Raw genomic sequence first — 20,805 nt, 5'->3', positions numbered from 1 at the left:
AGTTTGGAGATATGTCTTATGGAAGCTATGACCTGTGCATGGTCTTGGAATCAATTTCAAATGAGTGAACTTGGAATTTTTCTTATAACTTTATCCCATAGAAGTTTCAAACCGTGAAATTCTCAAGGTTATGAGGAGACATACCTAAGTACCTAAAGTAAAAAATTCATAATCATATTTAAAAAAATGGACACATGACATGCTATACATGTTTTCTATTAGGAAGAGGCAAAAAATTAACAAGTTTTGATAAAGTTACCATAACTTTCACTTAACTCATCAAATTTTAGTCAAATGTGTGGAATTGCTAAGAAGACATTTTAGTATTGTAAATCAAAATTTTGAATTCATAAGGGCTCAAATTTTTGATCCGGATTGGATCATTATATTTTTTGTTATCCATCTCAATGATTTCAAAGTGGAAAAAGTGAAGGAATCAACTCTTAGGACCAATTTTACCAATGGGACCCAGATTGTTAAATTGGAGTCTAAATCCTTCCATGAGTGTTTTGAGGCATCAAACGATGTTTTTGGGGGGTAAAAATTTATTGCTTTAGCGTAGCACTTTTTTTCGTGTTCTACACATAGAAACCTTTCCAACGACACAAGATTTGTGTCAATCGGAGTCCATATGTGAAATTTATGCCACTCAAAAGTTGACCTTCATGTTAACCCCCATTATTCATGAAAAAGGGGTTAGCCACGTGATTATGATGTAGAAGACTCTAAAAGATTCTATATTGTAACTATGGTTAAGAGTTGAGGTATTCAAACCTCACCATTAGTAGGCTATCAGGTTGTGTTATAACTAGGCCACTAGGAGGGAAAGGGGTTCCATTCTTTCGAGTGCATTTGTTCTAGAATTGAGCAAAATAGCCAAGAGGGATAGGAAATAGAGCACAAAAAGATGGTTTGAGCACTATAATGGCCCACAAGCCACAAACCACACTCTTTTGCACTCAAAGTCATTTTCTATTCATACAAAGAGAGCAAAGCAACCTCACCTTCTAGCTACGTTTTTCTCCCAAAAGGGTTTCCTACGTCATAACTTGTGTCAAATGTGTGTGTGATATTTTATTTCATTCTTCTCTATTTTTCTGCATAATTTTAATTCGCATGCATACGTTATTAACAATATCTAGTGGAATATCCATGATAGTTTACATATCAATTCCGGAGATATAGCAGGATAAAGATCAACCATTCACGTAATTTACAAATTAGGGCTTTACAAGGTACGTAACCTACCATTGAGATAGCTTTTGATTGGAAGATTTGATTTTGGTGATTCAAAAATTCTGGTAAATAGGAAAAAGAGGATAATTATTATTTAGTCACATGGACCTTAGGGGTGCTTCAAAAGTTACTTCGACACTTAAACTATAAAAATCTCATTCATGCCTCATGAAGAAATAGAAGATGTCCAGTGTTACAAATCCAAGTTGGATGGTCAATTGTCAAAGATGCAAGAATTAGTAAAAAAATGTGGAACAATTGGAGAAAACCAAGGAAGAAATACAAATTTCCATTAATTCCATGGAAAAAAAATCTATTTGGGAGGCTTCTTAAAGGATATATGGAGATCCAAGGAAATCATAAAAATAAGGTGAACAATTGTCTTAGAACTCAATCACATGCAAGGAACATTTTGTCACAATTGGAGAGCACAAATCTTGAATCGCAAAACCATAATCATGACTTTTCGCTCCATGATCCACATCATCAAGGCTTTAAGTCGACACCAATGAATCACTTCATTCAAAGATCAATATGAGGAACTTTGATGATACTCAGTCATAAAACATGGATGTTCTAAATGGAGCAATACTTTTATATTATCCAAGTGACAATCTTACAAAAGGTAAATATTGCATCAATGTTTTTAGAACAAGGTCAATTTGTACGGTATCAATGACATCATGAAAAGGAAAGTGATTCTATTATATCTTGGTCCATTTTTATAAAGGAATTAATAGGACATTATGGGTATATTAAGAGCAATATATTCTTTAGTCAATTGGTAAATCTTCAACAAAAGGGTCTAGTTACAAATCACATTCAACAATTCCAAAAGTTGATTCTCAAGGTAAACAACATTTCAAATGATAATTTGTTATTCTTTATGGAACTTTAAACGAAAGTTTCCAACATGCAGTGCGTCACTTTGATCCTAAAACCCTAGAGCATGCTTTCAGTCGGGTAAATAAAATTGAAAGTAAATATATGGCTACTAGAAGAGTGGTCACTAACAACTACAGAGAATATCATGCCCGTTGTTCTAACCTCACTCAACCAACAAGGTTGACACCTTAGCAAATGGATGAAAGAAGAGCAAAGGGACTCTGTTTTAATTGTGACAGTAAGCATAGTAAGGAGCACACATGTCATGACAATAAATTATTCTACGTAGACTATGAACAAGAAGAATATCAATAATTGAAATTGTCACAAGATTTAGAGCTAAAAGAGACTACTCCAACAATATCTTGTAACTCATTCATCGACATCAATACTTTGCAAACCTTATAGATAGAAGGATATACCAAAAATAAAAAGGTAATAATGTTGATTGATTCATGTAGTACCTATAACTTCGTCAATTACAAATTGACAAAACTTCTCAATCACTTTGTATTATTCAACACCATAATTTCAAGTAATGATTTCAAATGGAGGTACCATAAATTGTTCATGAGAGCATCATGATATAAATATGGGGGAGTATTTATTGGATATTCCCATGATTGCAATCCAAATGGGTAGTGTTGATGATGCATAAGGGGTCCAACAGTTACAATCATTAGGAATAGTGGCCCTTACTTTTCAAGATACTTTTTGATATTTTCCTTAGAAGACAAAGAAATTGAGCTTAGAGGTATCCATGGGAAACACTCTAAAGTGATCAACTCTGTTAGCATGAAAAAATTACTCAAAAGGGGACACCATGGTGTAATTGCACAATGTGTGCATCAGATGTTCAAAAATCTATATCCTTTGCTTCGTTGGATCTCCAAAATGTCAATTAATCTAGTGTATTTGGATAGATACCGAAGGATACTCCACTTGATTGAGATCGTGATCATATTATTCATTTACAAGTGTACCACCTAACATTAGGCCTTACATATTATCCATGTGTGCAAAAGCATGAGATTGAGCATGTGGTTCAATACATGTTAGAGGTCAACATCATTAAACCTAGCTAAATTGTCTTCTCTTCACCGTTGTTGATGGTTAGAAAAAGGATGGTTCATGGAATATGTATCCATATTACAAAAAACGTAAAAAAATAACAATCAGAGATAAGTTTCCCATTCTTGTCATTAATGAATTACTAGAAGAATTACATGGAGCAATTTTCTTTACTAAGATGGATCTTCATTTAAGATATCATCATATAAGAATGAGGGAATAAGACATTCTCAAAACAACTTTTAGAACACATGAAGGTTGTTATAAGTTTTAGGTTATGCCATTTGGACTTGCTAATGCACCTTCAACATTTTTAAGCTTGGTGAATTATATTTTGAACCATTCCTTGGAAAATTTGTGTTGGTATTTTTTGATGACATACTTATCTACAACAAATCTTGTAAAGAGATTTTATAATACGTCGACAAGGTATTAACATTGTTGGAAGAGTAACAACTATATGAAAACCCTTCCAAGTGTGCCTTTGCAGTGCAAGAAGTGGAATATTTGGGTCATATTATATATCATGAAGGTGTGAGAGCAGACCTAATCTGGATTTAAACAGCAACGCAATAGATTACAGAGATAACCTTAAATACAGAGATGTGATAACCATAAATACAGAGATGTAGCGGAAATAATACTTCATTTCATTACTGTAAAATACTGAAATATGCTTACACCCAGAAATGGAAATAAACCAGCTAGTGCGATGGTAGCTTATCTCTGAGAAGAGATGTGCGGCTACATGCCTCTGAACTGTTCTGAACTGTGTTACAATGAGGCTCAAAGGCCTATTTATTATTGAGAAACAATGGAAAACCCTTCACATCCCGAAACCTAACCCTAGAAGATGAAACGCCAAATTGTGGGCCCCGTTTGGGTAAATTGGTACATCAATTTCCCGGGGTCGTAACTTTAGCATACGATCTCCGTTTGACGGGTACGATAGCTCGTTAGAAAGATCTATCCGAGTACTACCGAAAAAACGTTGTTAAGGGCCTCAAAATGGCTCCGGAAGTTCAGGACCCGAAAAACTGCTAAAAATAGTAAACTGTGCTACAATTTAGGAAACTGAAAAGACTGAAAGAGACAGTTGTGGGGGTCCAAATGGGATAGGTGGGTGCCACCAACATCCACCTGGATCAAGACCTCAACAAAATGAAGGTTATGAGGGAATGACCAATCGTTAAGACCTCGAAGAAACTCAAAGGATTCTTAGCATTGATAGGATATTGCCATGAGTTTGTCATGAATTATGGTCAAAGTTATTGAAGAAGGGAGCAAACTGAGTTTGTGAATAAATTTTTAGAAGGATATTTGTGTCATTTTTAATGTGATAAATAGATACAATAGGTCAATTGAATGCCCTTGTCAAAATGGTGGTACAACACATCTTTCCATACTTCGTAAAAAATGTCCCTACTTATGGAACTTTATGGTTATTATATTGCATCCACCACTTCACCCTTGAAAGGGACCATGAAGGCTCATGCAATGGAGGACGACATAGGGCACCAACTAGAGGTACTTAAACTATTTTAGGACAACTTAGTTATAACACAAAATAGGATGAAACAACAAGTGTATTAACATTGTAGTGAATGTGAATTTGAAGTGGGGGATTGGGTATTTGTGAGCCTACAACCATATACACAAATGTGTCTCGAGAAACAAAAGAAGGACAATAAATTAGCACCGAGGTGTTATGGCCCATGTTATCACCCCAAGAAACTTTCCTAGGTTGTATATTAGAGATGCTCGGGAACATTACAAACTCAACAAAAATATTGGAAGTATGGTGGATGAATGAAAGAAATGCTGCATATTCAAGCCAGATAACCACTTCTACTGCGCTTGATGCCAGACATGGGTGAACACCCCCAGACTACAAGGCTTTAGACCACCAATTACTCACAGTTTTAAGGAAAATGTGATGATGGAGAAGACTGACCACACCAGCAGATGCATAGGACCCTGTGATGGCCGGCTGCAACCAGTTAAAAGGTCTGTAAATCTGTTTTCTAATACACAGACAGGATGACAGCTCTTTGGCATTAAAATAATAGAAACCTACAAACAAATTCAATGATACATGCTAAATCCTAACACAGAGGTGGGATGACAGCCCCTCTAATGCTAAACATTAACAGCACATGAATAAATGCAAAACAGGCACAACCTGGAATAAGAAGAATAAGTGGACAGCGAGAAATTAGCAGCAAAAGAAGCTTGCATTAGCTGAAAATGAAGACCAGATGTTGCAGGTATCACAACAGTTACAATCTCCAGAAGTTGAACCTTACAGCAAAATAACACTCATCAACCCATTACATTGTGTTTCTGGGTATATATAGAATCTGTTTACAAAATTTGCTCTGCTGCGCTATACAAGGAAGGATAATAATGGGCCAACAACCATATTAACTCTTTGGAATGGGCCTCTGCCATGATCTGACTGTTTAATGAACAAAATCGGCCTTCTTTGTCGTTCTGTGATCCTTCTCGGGCAGATGAAGTGAAAAATGAATGAAGCCCATAACTATTCAATGCTTTAAACTGCTCGAGGTCGTCCTGTTTGTCCTTTGTCGTGCTGTCAATTGAATGCAGGTAGTTGTAGCTTTAACGCACAGAGTACTGAATTGCAGTCTCCTTCCTCCTTCGGGCGCACAAAACAGGTTACGGGCGAGAACAGGATGGTGGAAGCAGACTTGAATCGGAGGAATGAATCTCAGCCGTCGGATCATACAAATCTATGGCGGAGATCAGACTATGGAGGCCATCGGGAGGTGAACGATCGGGGTGAATGAGGGCCGTTGGATCACTGCTGGGCAGATCCGACGGTCATCGCACGCGAAAGTTGCGCGAATGATAATGGTCGGGGGACGGTACGGGAGGTAGCGCGAATGGAGACACGTGGGCTGTCGGATCGCTGTCAGGCAGATCCGACGGCTATCGGGCGGCGGAGTTGATCGATGGTTAATGAGCGGGGGGATGGCAGTTTCGCGGGCGGCGGTATTCCCCACACTGCCTATCGAGGATCGGCGGTTTCCGTAAATCGTCGCGCGATCCAATAGAAATAAGACACGTGGCATATTAATACCACTGCCCCCGCGGGTTAACAAGCGCGCAGGTCGCGCGATCGGGAGGAGCGTCCACCGTCGATCTGGCGATGGACGGTCGGATGGTACGGAAAGAGCACAGAGTTTAATGTGCGGGCAAAAGAAAAAGACCGTTAGATTAAAGCGATCAACGACTGAGATTTGAAATCGACAGAGGGTTAATAATGGCGCGGAATTATGTTTTAAGCGCCCGAGCAAAAGAAACGTAGGTTTATGCGGGTTCTGAAGGATTAAGACACTAGCGCAGGGGTTATAAGATCAGGTTTGATGTATTAACCTTGCACCCTAGACCGAAGGGAAAAGGGGTTAAATAGGGTTTATAGGGAAATTCGGCGGAAAACAGAGGTAGCAGGAGTTAAACAAAAATGAGTTTACGCAGAGATTTTGGAGTAAACAGGGATAACGAGGGTTATGAGAATTTAAGAAGAATGAAGGAGGAGGAGGAAATGTACATGCAACAAGCTCCTTTTAAGCATAATGCAACATGGCAAAGCTGTCTTTGACCCCCAACTGTTCAAATTTGTAGCAGAGCTAACAACCCACATAAGGTGTTGCAGAGGATTGGAAATATGGTTACAAAATAGAGTTGTCCCCATCTTCACGTGTACATCTAGTCTTCCATGTTTCTTGTTTAAAGAATGTAACTAGTGATAAGATCCCAGTCCACACTATTTTATCGAAGATTAATGAAAAAGGGGAAATCATACTATAACAAAAAATAATCCTAGAAGCAAGGATTAATTAGCCGAGACACTAAGTAATTATTGAGCACCTCATCAAATGGAACAACTCACCAGTGGAAGAGGTGACATGGGAAGACAAGTTGTTCATGCAAAAATGCTCATTGTTAGTCAAGTGTTGAGGACAATACTTGCTTGTTTGAAGGAGAGGGGCATGTTAAGTCCTAGACAAGTCTCGTGTTAACCGTAAAACCCCTTATTAAGTACTAGATATTGGGTTATTACATTTATATTGTTATATGGTTGTGTTGGCTAAAACTTTTCATTGTACCCATTGTCTCATATACATATACCAAGGAGACATAGTCTTATAATCACCAAATTTTGTCTTATACATTATATTCATTGTAAAAGGAGTCCCCCCCTTGAAGTGGAATGCATACATATACCAAGGAGACATAGTCTTATAATCACCAAATTTTGTCTTATACATTATATTCATTGTAAAAGGAGTCCCCCCCCGCTTGAAGTGGAATGCATTTGTTGGCTTCTTATCATTTTGAAGGTACATGATTTGTAACAGTGGGTCTATGCAATCAATTAAATCTTCATGACAATAAAAGTAAAATGATTATTGTTTTATAAAGGTAATTGATGATGATTAATATTATTTCTATAGGTTGATTATTGTTTTAGTGTATGAAATTAAGTTGGCAAGGATTTATGTTGACTTAATTAAAATCGATTATAGATTCTTGGTAAGGGTTAATGTTGACTTAATTAAAATTGATTATAGATTATTGGTAAGTGTTTATGTTGACTTAATTGGAAATGATTATTGATTCTTAAGTTAGCAATGATTAATGTTAACTTAATTGAAATCGATTGTTTAGTTCACAAAACTAAGTTAATAAGGGTCTATGTTGACTTAATTAGATTTGAAGAGATGTTGCAATGTCCTGTTATGTTATGTTATCTAAACAATTTGTCTTGGTCAAATATATATATAATAAAAATAAAAACCAATCCAATATGGAAGAGACACTGTATTGTAATGTTATGTCAAGTAAACATTTTGACTCGGTAAAAAATAAAATAACAAAATAAAATGAAATATATATATATATATATATATATATTAGTTGTCATTAGTACGACTTTTTGGAAGCTTTTCCGGTGGGTTTTTTCTGGTCTAGTTTCTCTAAAATCTTGTAGGAATTTATTGAAATCACAAGTTTGATGGATAACTCCTGCACAATCCAAGTGCCCTAGAGGTTTTTCAGGGTGTTGAATCCATATATATAGTAAAAAAACCAATTTAAACAACACAAATCAAGATTTCGCCTCAATTTTTTCCGATGGATTCTGACACGGAAAGTCCAAAAAGTCACACTAAAGACAACTCATATATATATATAACCAATCTAGATCCCTATTAACTTCGAATCTATCAAGCGTTGAGAGAGATCAAATCTCTCATGGTGCAATCATCTTTTTTGAGTGCAAAACTTGAGAAAATGTTTGCACATCGAGAGATTTGATCCCTCTTGGTGCTTAACAGATCCATAGTTAAAATAGATCTAGACTGATCATTATGTATTATATTTCCATAAACTTACAAGTTGACATAATTGTTGTAATTATAAGCGCTTTAACATGTAATTGTTTTAGAGCAAAATTAGTGTTGGTGTAAATGTGTCACCATATAACTTTATAGTCTATGGAGTAAGTTTGATCACGGTGCTAGTAACTGTTAGCTCTGCTACAATGTTTCACTGTTAAATGTCAAAATCGGGTCTGGTGGTGGATTTATGCCGTAAAGGAGCTTGCAGCAGTTATTCCCCTTCTGCTCTTTTGATTTCTTTATACCTCAAAGCCCCGCCTTCTCTGTTTATTCTTCCTGAGACCTCTATGTTCTACGTATAATCTTTCTCTTTCACATCCGTTTTTTAATTTGAAACTCTGTTAAAATCCCCGTATTAACCCGTGTTTACGTTTTACCCTGGCGCTAAGGTCTTAAAGCCGTTTAACTACGCACCTTCGTGAATTATATAACCCTCTGTCGCTGTGCAACTGCAGCCGTTGATCACCGCGATCCAATGGTCTACGCGCATTTTCTCGCTCATTAACTACCATGCATCTTCCCCTCCATCTGGTCGTCCATCGCAGATCGGACCGCTGACGCATCCCCCGATCTCGCAACCTGCGCATTCGTTAGCCCACGGGGGCGGTGGTTTTGGGCGGCCACGTGTCGAAATATTACAGGATCGCGCCTCGTGTTACGACAACTGCCCAGCGCTGATAGGCGGTGTGGGAAATATCGCCCGCCAATAATACCGCCTGTCACCGGTCGTTAAATCCCTTGCAGCTTCAGTGCCCGATCGCCGTCGGATCTGCCTGACTGCGATCCGACGACCCTTATTTAATCACCCGCGTGTCCTCCCGATAATCTCTGTCAGTTGATCACAGCCGTTGATCTCTGCGATCCGACAGTTGTTATTCACTCCGCCTATTCTTCCTGATTCCTCCCGCCAGTGATCTCTGCCGTTGATCTCTGCGATCCAACGGCTGAGATTTATTCCCGACCTGCTTATTCTTCCGCAATGAAACCTTAACCCCCGACTGCTCTCTGTTGCCCGAGGAAGGAAAACAACGATCAGCTACCCTGTCCCTGCGCAATAAAGCCCCAACAACTGCAATTAATCAACAGCATGGCCGAGGACAAACAGGACGACCTCGAGCAATTCAAGCATTTATCAGGCATGGAATTTAATCCATAATTCGATCCAGCTGCCAGAGAAGGACCGCAGAACAACAGAAAAGGTCATTTTGTCCATTAAAACACTCAGAATTGCAGCAGAGGCCCATTTCAGATTGTAAATGTGGTTGGTGGTCCATTAAGACACCTCCACGCCTAGCATAGCAGAGATATTTTGTAATCAACTTCTATATATACTCAAGAGACAAAATGGAATAGATTGATGAGTGTTATTTTGCTGTAAGGTTCAACTTCTAGAGATTGTAACTGCTGTGATACTTGCAGCGTCTGGTCTTCATTTTCAGCTAATGCAAGCTTCTTTTGTTGTTAATTGCTCACTGTCCACTTCTTCTTCTTGTTCTAGGTTGTGCCTGTCTTGCATTTATTCATGTGCTGTTAATGTTAGCATTAGAGGGGCTGTCATCCCACCTCTGAGTTAGGAGCATGTATCATTGAAGTTGTATGCAGGTTTTTGTTCTTTTAGTGCCAGAGAGCTGTCATCCTGTCTGTGTATTAGAAAACAGATTTACAAACCTTTTAACTGGTTGCAGCTGGCCATCACAGGATCCTGTGCATCTGCTAGTGTGGTCAGTCTTCTCCATTATCACCTTATCCTCAAACTGTGAGTAATTGGTGGTCTAAAGCCTTGTAGTCTGGGGGTGTTCACCCATGTCTGGGGTCAAGCACAGTAGAAGTGGTTATCTGGCTTGAATATGCAACATTTCTTTCATTCATCCACCATTTTCCAACATTTTTGTTGAGCTTTTAATGTTCCCGACCATCTCTGATATACAACCTAGGAGAGTTTCTTGGGGTGATAACATTAATTGGCGCCGTTGCCGGGGAGAGGAGAATCGAAGCTCAACTTCCCTGGGAGAACGACACAGCTTCAAACTTTGATGATAGACAAGGTTTGAACACATATTTTGGTTGTAATCATCTATCTGGTGACTCCATTGGAGGAAGACCATCATTTGGCGACTCCACATTGCAGTTCTGGCGCAGTTGGTGAAGCATGCTCGCAGAAATCCTTAGAAATCATCAGCTGAACCAGTGCCTGATTCTGAGAAGACCGTTAAGCAGATGAAAATATTGCAGAAAGGAGCATCAGGATCAGGTAAGCCTTGAAATTTTTATGTATCTCTGCTAGTGTAGAAATACCTTTAGAGATTCATACAACTCCTTAGTCATTCATTTCCCTTTCGGACCTTAGTTGAAAGAAGCATCCATGTTGTCCATCATATTCCTCTGTTTCTGTCATTCTTTTCATTGATTCATTCCACTCAGTCCACCAGTATCCCTTTCGAATACCTCAGTCATGGCAGGCCAGCAAGCCCTTACAAAGATAGAACGAATAGTTGCTGCTAGGTATGGACCTTTAGTCTTGCCTACCCCTTTGAATGCCATGCCTGCAGGAGATTATCAAGAATTCATGCCAAAGTTTACTGGTTCAGAAGAAATATCAGCTGAAGAACACTTTGAGTCCTTTTATAGCTATGCTGATAACCTGGATATCAATGAAGAGGATGTCTGGATGAGGGTTTTTGTTCAAAGCCTAGATGGGGAAGCTAGAAAATGGTTTAGAAATTTACCCCCTAGGTCTATTGCAGACATTGATGCTCTAGATGATGTATTTTTAAAGCACTGGGGAAATAACAAAGATCTGCTCTTTTATCATGATGAATTTGGGAACCTGCAGAGAGAAGATGGTGAGCTGCTGTCTGATTTCAATATCAGATTCAATCATATGTACAACAGAATGCCAGCTGAAATAAGACCTACCCCTTCTTCTGCTATGATTACTTATGCCAATGCTTTCGATTCTCAGTTCTGCTTGTTGTTGAGAGAGAGGAAATGTGCTTCTTTGGCTGACATGCAAGATGCAACTTTTGAAGTTGAATCGAACATTCTTGCTGCAGAGAGACTTGAAGGTGATGCCGAGAAGAGAAGACAGGGAGGTGAATCCTCATCATCCTCAGAGCATGAGATAGATGAATTAGCTAGGATGATTGAGCTTTTGGCCTTTGAAGTTTCCAAGTTAAAAGCTGAGCAGTATTTTGATGAAGCAGCAACACATTGTTCCATTTCTTTTCCAACTCCAAAACCACATAGAGGGACACATGAGCATTTGCAGAGAAATAGAGATGCAAACGAAGATCAAGGGGTGAGGCCCCTTCTACAGAATATAGTCATGGAAGAGGTGCAGCATGAGGAGGAGGTCCATGTTTTGGAAGGTGAACCTTTCCTAACCAGCGCTGCATATGAAGAAGAATTATCAAGAGGCACTGCTTGTCAGTTTGTTGTGCCTGCAGAACAATAAGCTTATCAGCAGTAGCAATCATCAGAAGGCACCTTCATCCTCCAAGAATCTGAGCTTGAAGCCTTCCCATCTTCCCATGATTATGCAGATCTGCAAATTAGCCAGCCTGCTATCATCCCTGGTCCAGTAATCAAAGAGGGAGAAGAAAGCTCCCCATCATCTTTTGTCCCTATGTCTGCTCAAGTGACAATCCCTCTAAGTTGCCCCTTGAACATTGAGGTAAGAAATAGCTCTATTCTCAGGGTTGAGACTAATCACCTCAGTTTTGATTCTCTGAATCCTGCTCAGATGGCCTCCACATAGAATGAAAGGGCAGCTTATCAGATAACAGAGGAAGAGGGTGTACAGTTGTGGGACTCCTCCTTGGATGAGGATTATTCAAACAAAGATTCAGGAGCAGATGAGGTCTCTGTGTCTTCCACACATGAAAACGTTGTTACACCATTCATATTTATTGTGCAGGCCACAGAAGACAAAAATAGGTACACAACAGCCATGATTATTCAGCAGGTGTACAAAGGCTCCTCTAAAGAACATTCAAGGAGGAAAATACACAGAAGGGAAATGAAATTTGATCCCTATCTACCCATCAAGGTCAAATATCCTAAACTCTTTGAGGTAGAGGATCAAATAAATCCTGTCTTGCTGATCTATGATGAACCGGATGACAGGCAACAATTTTGGTGGCCCAGCTGATGGGCAGTTTTTGAAGTTTTAAGTTTTCAGGCCTTAATGATTGTAAGCAGTTTCTTTTTCAAGTTTTTAGTGAAGCCTTGGTTTGACTCCATGCCCAATGGATACTAGGCATAATTTTTTAAGCTGAGTTTTGTATGAAGGCATTGGTCTGCAGGTTCTTGAGACCTCACAGGGAGGATCTCATCCCCAGAAGGAGCCAAATGTTAGCTCTGCTACAATGTTTCATTGTTAAAGGTCAAAATCGGGTTTCGTGGTGGATTTATGCCGTAAGGGAGCTTGCAACAGTTATTCCCCTTCTGCTCTTTTGATTTCTTTATACCTCAGAGCCCCGCCTTCTCTGTTTATTCTTCCTAAGACCTCTCTGTTCTGCGTATAATCTTTCTCTTTCACATCTGTTTTTTAATTTGAAACTCTGTTAAAATCCCCGTATTAACCTGTGTTTACGTTTTACCCCGGTGCTAAGGTCTTAAACCTGTTTAACTACGCGCCTTCGTGAATTATATAACCCTCTATCGCTGTGCAACCGCAGCCGTTGATCGCCGCGATCCAATGGTCTACGCGCCTTTTCCCGCTCATTAACTACCGTGCATCTTCCCCTCCATCTGACCGTCCATCGTAGATCGGACGGCTGACGCATCCCCCGATCGCGCAACCTGCGCACTCGTTAGCCCACGGGGGCGGTGGTTTTGGGCGGCCACGTGTCGAAATATTACAGGATCGCGCCCCACGTTACGGAAACCGCCCAACACCGATAGGCGGTGTGGGGAATACCGCCCGTCCCCGGCCGTTAAATCCCTTGCAGCTTCAGCGCCCGATCACCGTCAGATCTGCCCGACTGTGATCCGACGGCCCTTATTTAATCACCCGCGTGTCCTCCCGATAATCTCTGTCAGTTGATCGCAGCCGTTGATCTCTGCGATCTGACGGTTGTTATTCACTCTGCTTATTCTTCCCGATTCCTCCTGCCAGCGATCTCCGCCGTTGATCTCTACGATCCAACGGCTGAGATTTATTCCCGGCCTGCTTATTCTTTCGCAATGAAACCTTAACCCCCGACTGCTCTCTGCTGCCCGAGGAAGGAAAACAATGATCAACTACCCTGTCCCTGCGTAATAAATCCCCAACAACTGCAATTAATCAACAGCATGGCCGAGGACAAACAGGACGACCTCGAGCAATTCAAGCATTTATCAGGCATGGAATTTAATCCATAATTTGATCTAGCTGCCAGAGAAGGACCGCAGAACAACAGAAAAGGTCATTTTGTCCATTAAAACACACAGAATTACAGCAGAGGCCCATTTCAGATTGTAAATGTGGTTGGTGGTCCATTAAGACACCTCCACGCCTAGAATAGCAGAGATATTTTGTAATCAACTTCTATATATACTCAGGAGACAGAATGTAATAGGTTGATGAGTGTTATTTTGCTGTAAGGTTCAACTTCTGGAGATTGTAACTGCTGTGATACCTACAACGTCTGGTCTTCATTTTCAGCTAATTCAAGCTTCTTTTGCTGTTAATTGCTCACTGTCCACTTCTTCTTCTTGTTCCAGGCTGTGCCTGTCTTGCATTTATTCATGGGTTGTTAATGTTAGCATTAGAGGGGCTGTCATCCCACCTCTGTGTTAGGATTTAACATGTATCATTGAATTTGTATGCAATTTTTTGTTCTTTTAGTGCGAGAGAGCTGTCATCCTGTCTGTGTATTAGAAAACAGATTTACAAACCTTTTAACTGGTTGCAGCTGGCCATCACAAGATCCTGTGCATCTGCTGGTGTGGTCAGTCTTCTCCATTATCACCTTATCCTCAAACTGTGAGTAATTGGTGGTCTAAAGCCTTGTAGTCTGGGCTGTTCACCCATGTCTAGGGTCAAGCACAGTAGAAGTGGTTATCTGGCTTGAATATGCAGCGTTTCTTTCATTCATCCACCATTTTCCAACATTTTTGTTGAGTTTGTAATGTTCCCAAGCATCTCTAATATACAACCTAGGAGAGTTTCTTGGGGTGATAACAGTAACTTCGAATCTATCAAGCGTCGAGAGAGATCAAATCTCTCACGGTGCAATCATCTTTTTTGAGTGCAAAACTTGAGAAAATGTTTGCACATCGAGAGATTTGATCCGTCTCAGTGCTTAATAGATCCATAGTTAAAATAGATCGAGACTGATCATTATGTACTATATTTCAATAAACTTACAAGTTGACATAATTGTTGTAATTATAAGAGCTTTAACATGTAATTGTATTAGAGAAAAATTACTGTTGGTGTAAACATGTCACCATATAACTTTATAGTCTATGGAGTAAGTTTGATCATGGTGTTATTACATGGACTTAATATTATGATGGGGTACAAACCATTTAATGCCATGGGTATTACACCATTTTTCTAAATGGAAGGAGGTTAAATATTTTATGTTTTTGGTTATTTTATTCACCCTCACTTAAATTTGTTTACCCATTTGTAATTTTGGATAGATAAAAATTATTGTTTTTAATGCAAAAATAAATTTAAGACCTCTAAATACTTTTACTACAACAAGGTATTTTTTTAAGGATTTACTATTGTTCCTATATATAGTATTGTAGGCGACTATTCTCGTTTGAAAATTCATACGTGTAGAAATAAAATACATGTAATTTACTATTAAAATCAGTGATTTTTTGACGAATTTCATCCATTTAATCATATATATATATAAAACAAGCAAATTTTTAATGAAATTTGCAAGTTGAAAATTCATACGTGTAGAAATAAAATACATGTAATTTACTATTAAAATCAGTGATTTTTTGACGAATTTCATCCATTTAATCATATATATATATAAAACAAGCAAATTTTTAATGAAATTTGCAAGTTTTTTTCAAAAATGTCCAACGAATATCCCATTTGCTAAATTTTGACCCAAAATTTTTCCCTGTACTAAAATGGGTTTGCGTAATGTTAATATTTAATATATGTAATTTTATCAATCCAAAAAATCGCTTTAAATTATTGAATGTTAATATTTAATATATGCAATTTCATTAATCTAAAATGTTTTTTGTTTGTTTGTTTTGTGAATCAAAAAGTTCTATTAATTAAGATAATAACTACATTGAGAAGTTCTTATCTTCAACATTCCACTGCCCTCATTCCTACCATACTTGTTGGTTAGGTGGTAAAGACAAAAAATACTGACGAAAACTACAGAAAACTGTAAGACCACACACAGATTGCCCACAATAACCAAAAGTTCCCAAGTATAAAAATACACCCAACTGTCATTCTCAATCCACAATATTGCCTGGAATCTAGTCCTCTAGACCGTTGCCATGTTGCCGATGAAATGCCTCATGGACATGTTCTTTTATGTTTTCCATTCTTCCTTAAAGGTGTTCCAACATTTCTTGAGGTCTCTTATGTCCCCAACGAAGGGAAGCCAATCTGTCTAACAACTACCACTAATTGTGCTCGAGGTCATTCATGAAAGCTATAACTTCATTTTTGTCATTATGATAGTCCCAGACCAACTGCTCCACTAGTTTTGTAACTTAGTTACTTTGTGCCTCCAAGCAGTGAAAAGGCGGAGGTAAAACCACTTGACCGGATGAAAGAGCGCAAGACTGTTCACCTCCTCTCCATAGTCATGATGTTCCCCGCGATGAACTGCACACTAGCCTCATGGGTCAACTCCCCTCCTAACTCTTTCCCGCTAGCATTGCATAATACTACTCCCAGTCCCTTCGCACGACACCCTCCACAAACCCGACCTCGGAACACCACCAACACGAGAATAAAGCTTCCAACAAAACCAATTCACCACGTCTACTGCCAAGACAATGACATTCAAGAAATATCAGAATTTGATAATACCTCCGAAAAGAGGCTAGCCATTGTCAGATCGTGGATCAGGCCCGAACCACCTCACTCTAGAGCTTACCCACTATCCACTGAACCACCAACCCAAAATAGTATGCACCTCCTCATTTTAAACACGATTCCTTGGGTGGACCCTTGGAGTCGACGACCCAAGCCGTCCAAACACTACAGGCACACCCTCCCTACAAGTCGCTAAAGACAAAGAACAAAATCACGCAAGGACCCAAGCCACAAAAGCGAGGCTATTGACCCTAGAATCCTCCCTCACCAACCTCAACCAGATACAAAATGACACACTAGAGACACAACTTGAGAAATGCAAAACTATAACACATGAAGAATAATAAGAAAGCAATACCTGAGCCTAGGGAGAAGAGGAATTCTATGTTACCAACGCTGAAGCGACATTGTCAACCAAATGTAGCTCACTTCTCCTTTTCAAAAATTTGTCCACGTCTTGGACTACCCCATACGGGTTAGGGTCCCAAACAATACAAACCAATTCCAATTGGCTAGCCAACTTGAACCAACTTCCTTTCGTAGTGTTATACACCACTGTCTTTGCAAAATGGAAGTCAAAGTATTACTCAAACATTTTGAATACCTTTTATAAAATTTAAATATTAAACTTATAAATTAATTAATATATTATTGAATCTTCCTCATATATATATATATAATTTTGTAAAATTCTAATGAATATAATATTTAAGAGCATGAAATAGAAAAAATTAATAGAGAGTCAAAACAAGGGAATGGAATAAGTACACCTACCTAAATTAAACAATCAATTTTATTTTTTAAAATAATATTTATTAATCCAAAATCTATTCAAAGTAAATCAAGAATTGCCTATAATGCATTTTTTGTAAAGGTACATGTGAATGTTTAATAAATATATTCAAAGTAAACCAAGAATTGCCTATAAGGAGTTTCGTAAAGGTGTGGAGGTCTTGATGACAAGGAAAAGAAAAAACAGTAAATAAAGAGGAGAGAGCTGAGGGGTGGGGGTTTTGATTGAAAGGAAACAGTAGAGAGGCAAAGACGAAGTAGAAGGCTGGTCATGGCAGGGGGCGCAACCGAGCAATCGGAGGAGGCTGCTAAGGCCCTCAGAGACCTTCAACTTCATCAGCAATCTAACACAGATGGCCCTGAAAATGGATCTGTAAGTTTATATTTTTCCATTCCCTACCTAAAATTCATGCCCTTTTATATTTTTCCCTCTAGCAGTTGCTCAGCAGGTCGAACTTCGCTGATTTACAGAAGACTCCCGATTATTATACATTTACATTTTACGCTTGTGTGGAGGCTAAGGTAAAACTATGGAATTAGTCAATAAGTTTGATGATCGTTGCAAAGATATCAAATATAAAACTCTCTGCATAGTCTCGGACTATGCTTTCTAGGCTTCTCAGGCGGGGAATGGGTGCAGTTCTGTTAGAATTCTGGTTTGCTTCACATGTGTGTGGCGTTGTTATTTTTAAGAGATAAAATTTAACGGATATAAAAAATTCAAAAGGGAAAATGTCTTTTACTGAAAAATTTCTATCGCTTTATCCATGGCGATTAATGAAATCTAGCCTTTCCAAAGCACATCTAGATAAAAAAAGGAGATGCCTGTTTGGGACAGTTGCATTATTCAATTATTGTTCTTTGATCCTTATACAAACCCTCTGGTAGCACGTCCTATATGAGTACTAATGTTTCTGTTCAAGGATAGAGTTCTTTATTTCTCTGAGATTGGCTGATCCACGAGGTTGATTTTAGGTCAAATGACTTGGCGTACTCCATTTTAGCCACGAGTTCTTGAATCTTATCACTCTTTGATCGTAGTTTATAGACAGAAAGCCCTAATAGATTCTCATGACGGAGAAACTAATGTGGAGGACAGGAGGCTTAAGTGGAAGATCTTATATGAACATCTAACTCTTGACAGTTAATAAATGTTAATTCCTCTTCTAGAACTACTGTGTGTCATTGTGCTCGAATGTTAATAAGAACTCCACTCCACTCCAAAGAAAAGTATCTGAGTACATTTCTAAAAGTTCCTCTCTTCACCTTAAGTTTGATTGTGGACACACTACAGTCTGCAAACATCCAGTGTCTTGACGTTAGCTAAAGACGTGAAACTATCAGAATGGAGGAAAGTTCTTTGTATGGGAGGAATGTGCTTCCAGTATTTTCTGAAACAATCGAGTATACGTAGGCCAAAAAGCAATAAAATATGCTGTACAATATTTTCAAGAATATTATCAAATGACTTCTGAAAAATAAGATCACGATCCAATTGTGAGCTAATGGGTAACGTTAGCAGATTTATGATACTGGAATAAACTTATTGTTGTTACTTCTCCTTATGCATGGTTTCAGGTTTCATAGAACTTTAGCTTGTCTTTATTTTCTTTGAAGTTGGTAAGTCCAGAGAACGAGGGGATAAAGCAATGCCCTTCAGAGTGGATTTTTCTATGCCACAAGGGTTTGTCCACTATAGGTGTGGTGTTGATCTTTATGTGATGTTATGCAATATATGTGTTTAACTTTTTTCCACTGTTTCTAACATGGTATTAGAGCAAGTGGACTGTCCTGTGATTTTATGAATCTTGTTGCTTTCAAATTTGTTGCAGAGCTTAAGTCATCTCCATTGTCAAAGAGTATATAGAGAAATACTTATCTCTCATGTCACTTCAGAAACATAGGGAAGCATCAATTTGAGTTTGATATTAATGGGTGTGAAGATTGTGAGCTTGTGCTACTGTCAGGTCCATGGGCTGCAATTGTTTGTGAATTTATTACAATAAGTTTGAGCAAGAATCTGGTTTGTCTTTTATCTAAACTTGCTCCTTTCTACAGGTTTCCATATTATATCCCACACACTCTGCAAGTATTTGGGACCTATTTGCTATAGTTTTGGGTCATTTTTTGTTGGTGCAACCTCCCCTAGTATGCATTTTTAGATTTATTCTTGTTGTGATTACTTTTATGTTGCTTTTGGCAGAGCCCCAAGAGCTTCTTGATTTGAAACTGTTTGGACTTTGGTGTGATCTTTGGTGTATATATATGATTCATTGTTAGAGCTGCGGGACTATTACAATTTGCATATTCGACAAATCTTAGCAACTATGTTTATGCATGATCAAAGATATATTGTCTTCACCTCCCTCTCATGATGCATAAACATTAGCTTTATCATTTTGCATTTTTCCCCGAGGATGTGAGTTTGGGCATGCACTAACAATTTGGTAAAATTTTGGGGTTTATTTATCTTCAATAGCAAGGTTGCGGGGGAGTGCCCCCCCAACCCACTCCTGAAGCGTGCTCTGCTCGGGAGTGGATAGGGAGCGACCTCGTGAGTGCGCTCGTGCTCCCTAAAAAAAATGTGCTCCCTGTTTTTTAGGGAGCGGTCGGGAGCATTCGCTCCCATTCGCTCCCAAAATGAAAATTTCAAGGAGGGAGCGGTTGGGGAGCAAATGCTTTTGACCGCTCCCTCAAAAATTTCGTTCTCGCTGGCAAAAAAGGCGCATGACAGACAAGCAAGGGAGGGCAGGGTAGTGGAAGGGAGGGAAAATTAAGATAAAAGGCCCTCCTCTCCTCCCATTATTCACCATTTGCACAATGAGAGAGAAAGAGAGGGATTTTGGAATTGGAGCTTGAGTTGAGGAGGAAGATTGAGTGAAAGATTGAGAGGATTGCTTAGGAGCTTGAGGAGCTTGCAAGGGAGATTGGAGCTTGGGATTAAAGGCCAAAGAGGTAGGATGTAAACTCTAATCTAGCATTTGTTTTTTTTATATGTTCATTGCTAAATGAAATTGTTCTCTTCTCTCTTTCCCATTCCCATTCCTCCACTTGTTGCAGGCTCAAAACTTCAAACATCATGGCTATATGGCTTGGCATTCTCTTGTTGTTGGATCCTTTTTTTGTTATTATGGTGTTGGAGAGTAGAAGAAGGAGGGTTGATCATGATGAAGAGGATGAAGAAGTGGGTTTTAGTGGATTTGATGAAAACCCTGGAGGGGAGGAGTACCTTGGTGAGGAGGAAGAGGAGGGTGGAGATGATGAGAGCATAAAAATGAAACCAGACCAAACCCCATTGTGGAAATATGTTTCTAGGCCTAAAGGAGGGAAAGGGTTTGGAACCACTAAATTTACATGCCTCCATTGCAAAAACAC

General features: G+C 38.9%; 1 protein-coding gene across 1 annotated transcript in view; it reads left to right on the top strand.

Moving 5' to 3' along the window:
- Nucleotides 1-17,605: 17,605 nt before the first annotated feature.
- Nucleotides 17,606-20,805, top strand: part of LOC149167779 (methionine aminopeptidase 2B-like) — a 299,021-nt gene continuing 295,821 nt past the window's right edge. The window contains exon 1 of the mRNA XM_089433147.1: nucleotides 17,606-17,803. Within this exon, the coding sequence (XP_089289273.1) occupies nucleotides 17,702-17,803 (102 nt within the window). The 5' untranslated portion in view covers nucleotides 17,606-17,701. The remainder of the gene's footprint in view (nucleotides 17,804-20,805) is intronic.

This window comes from Pinus tabuliformis, chromosome 5_1 (genome assembly GCF_031772625.1).
Source record: "Pinus tabuliformis cultivar Carrire ecotype Pingquan chromosome 5_1, CPIR1, whole genome shotgun sequence".
In the NCBI taxonomy this organism is placed as follows: Eukaryota; Viridiplantae; Streptophyta; class Pinopsida; order Pinales; family Pinaceae; genus Pinus; species Pinus tabuliformis.
Note: the sequence above shows the minus strand (reverse complement) of the source record. Positions and strands in the feature narration are given on the sequence as shown.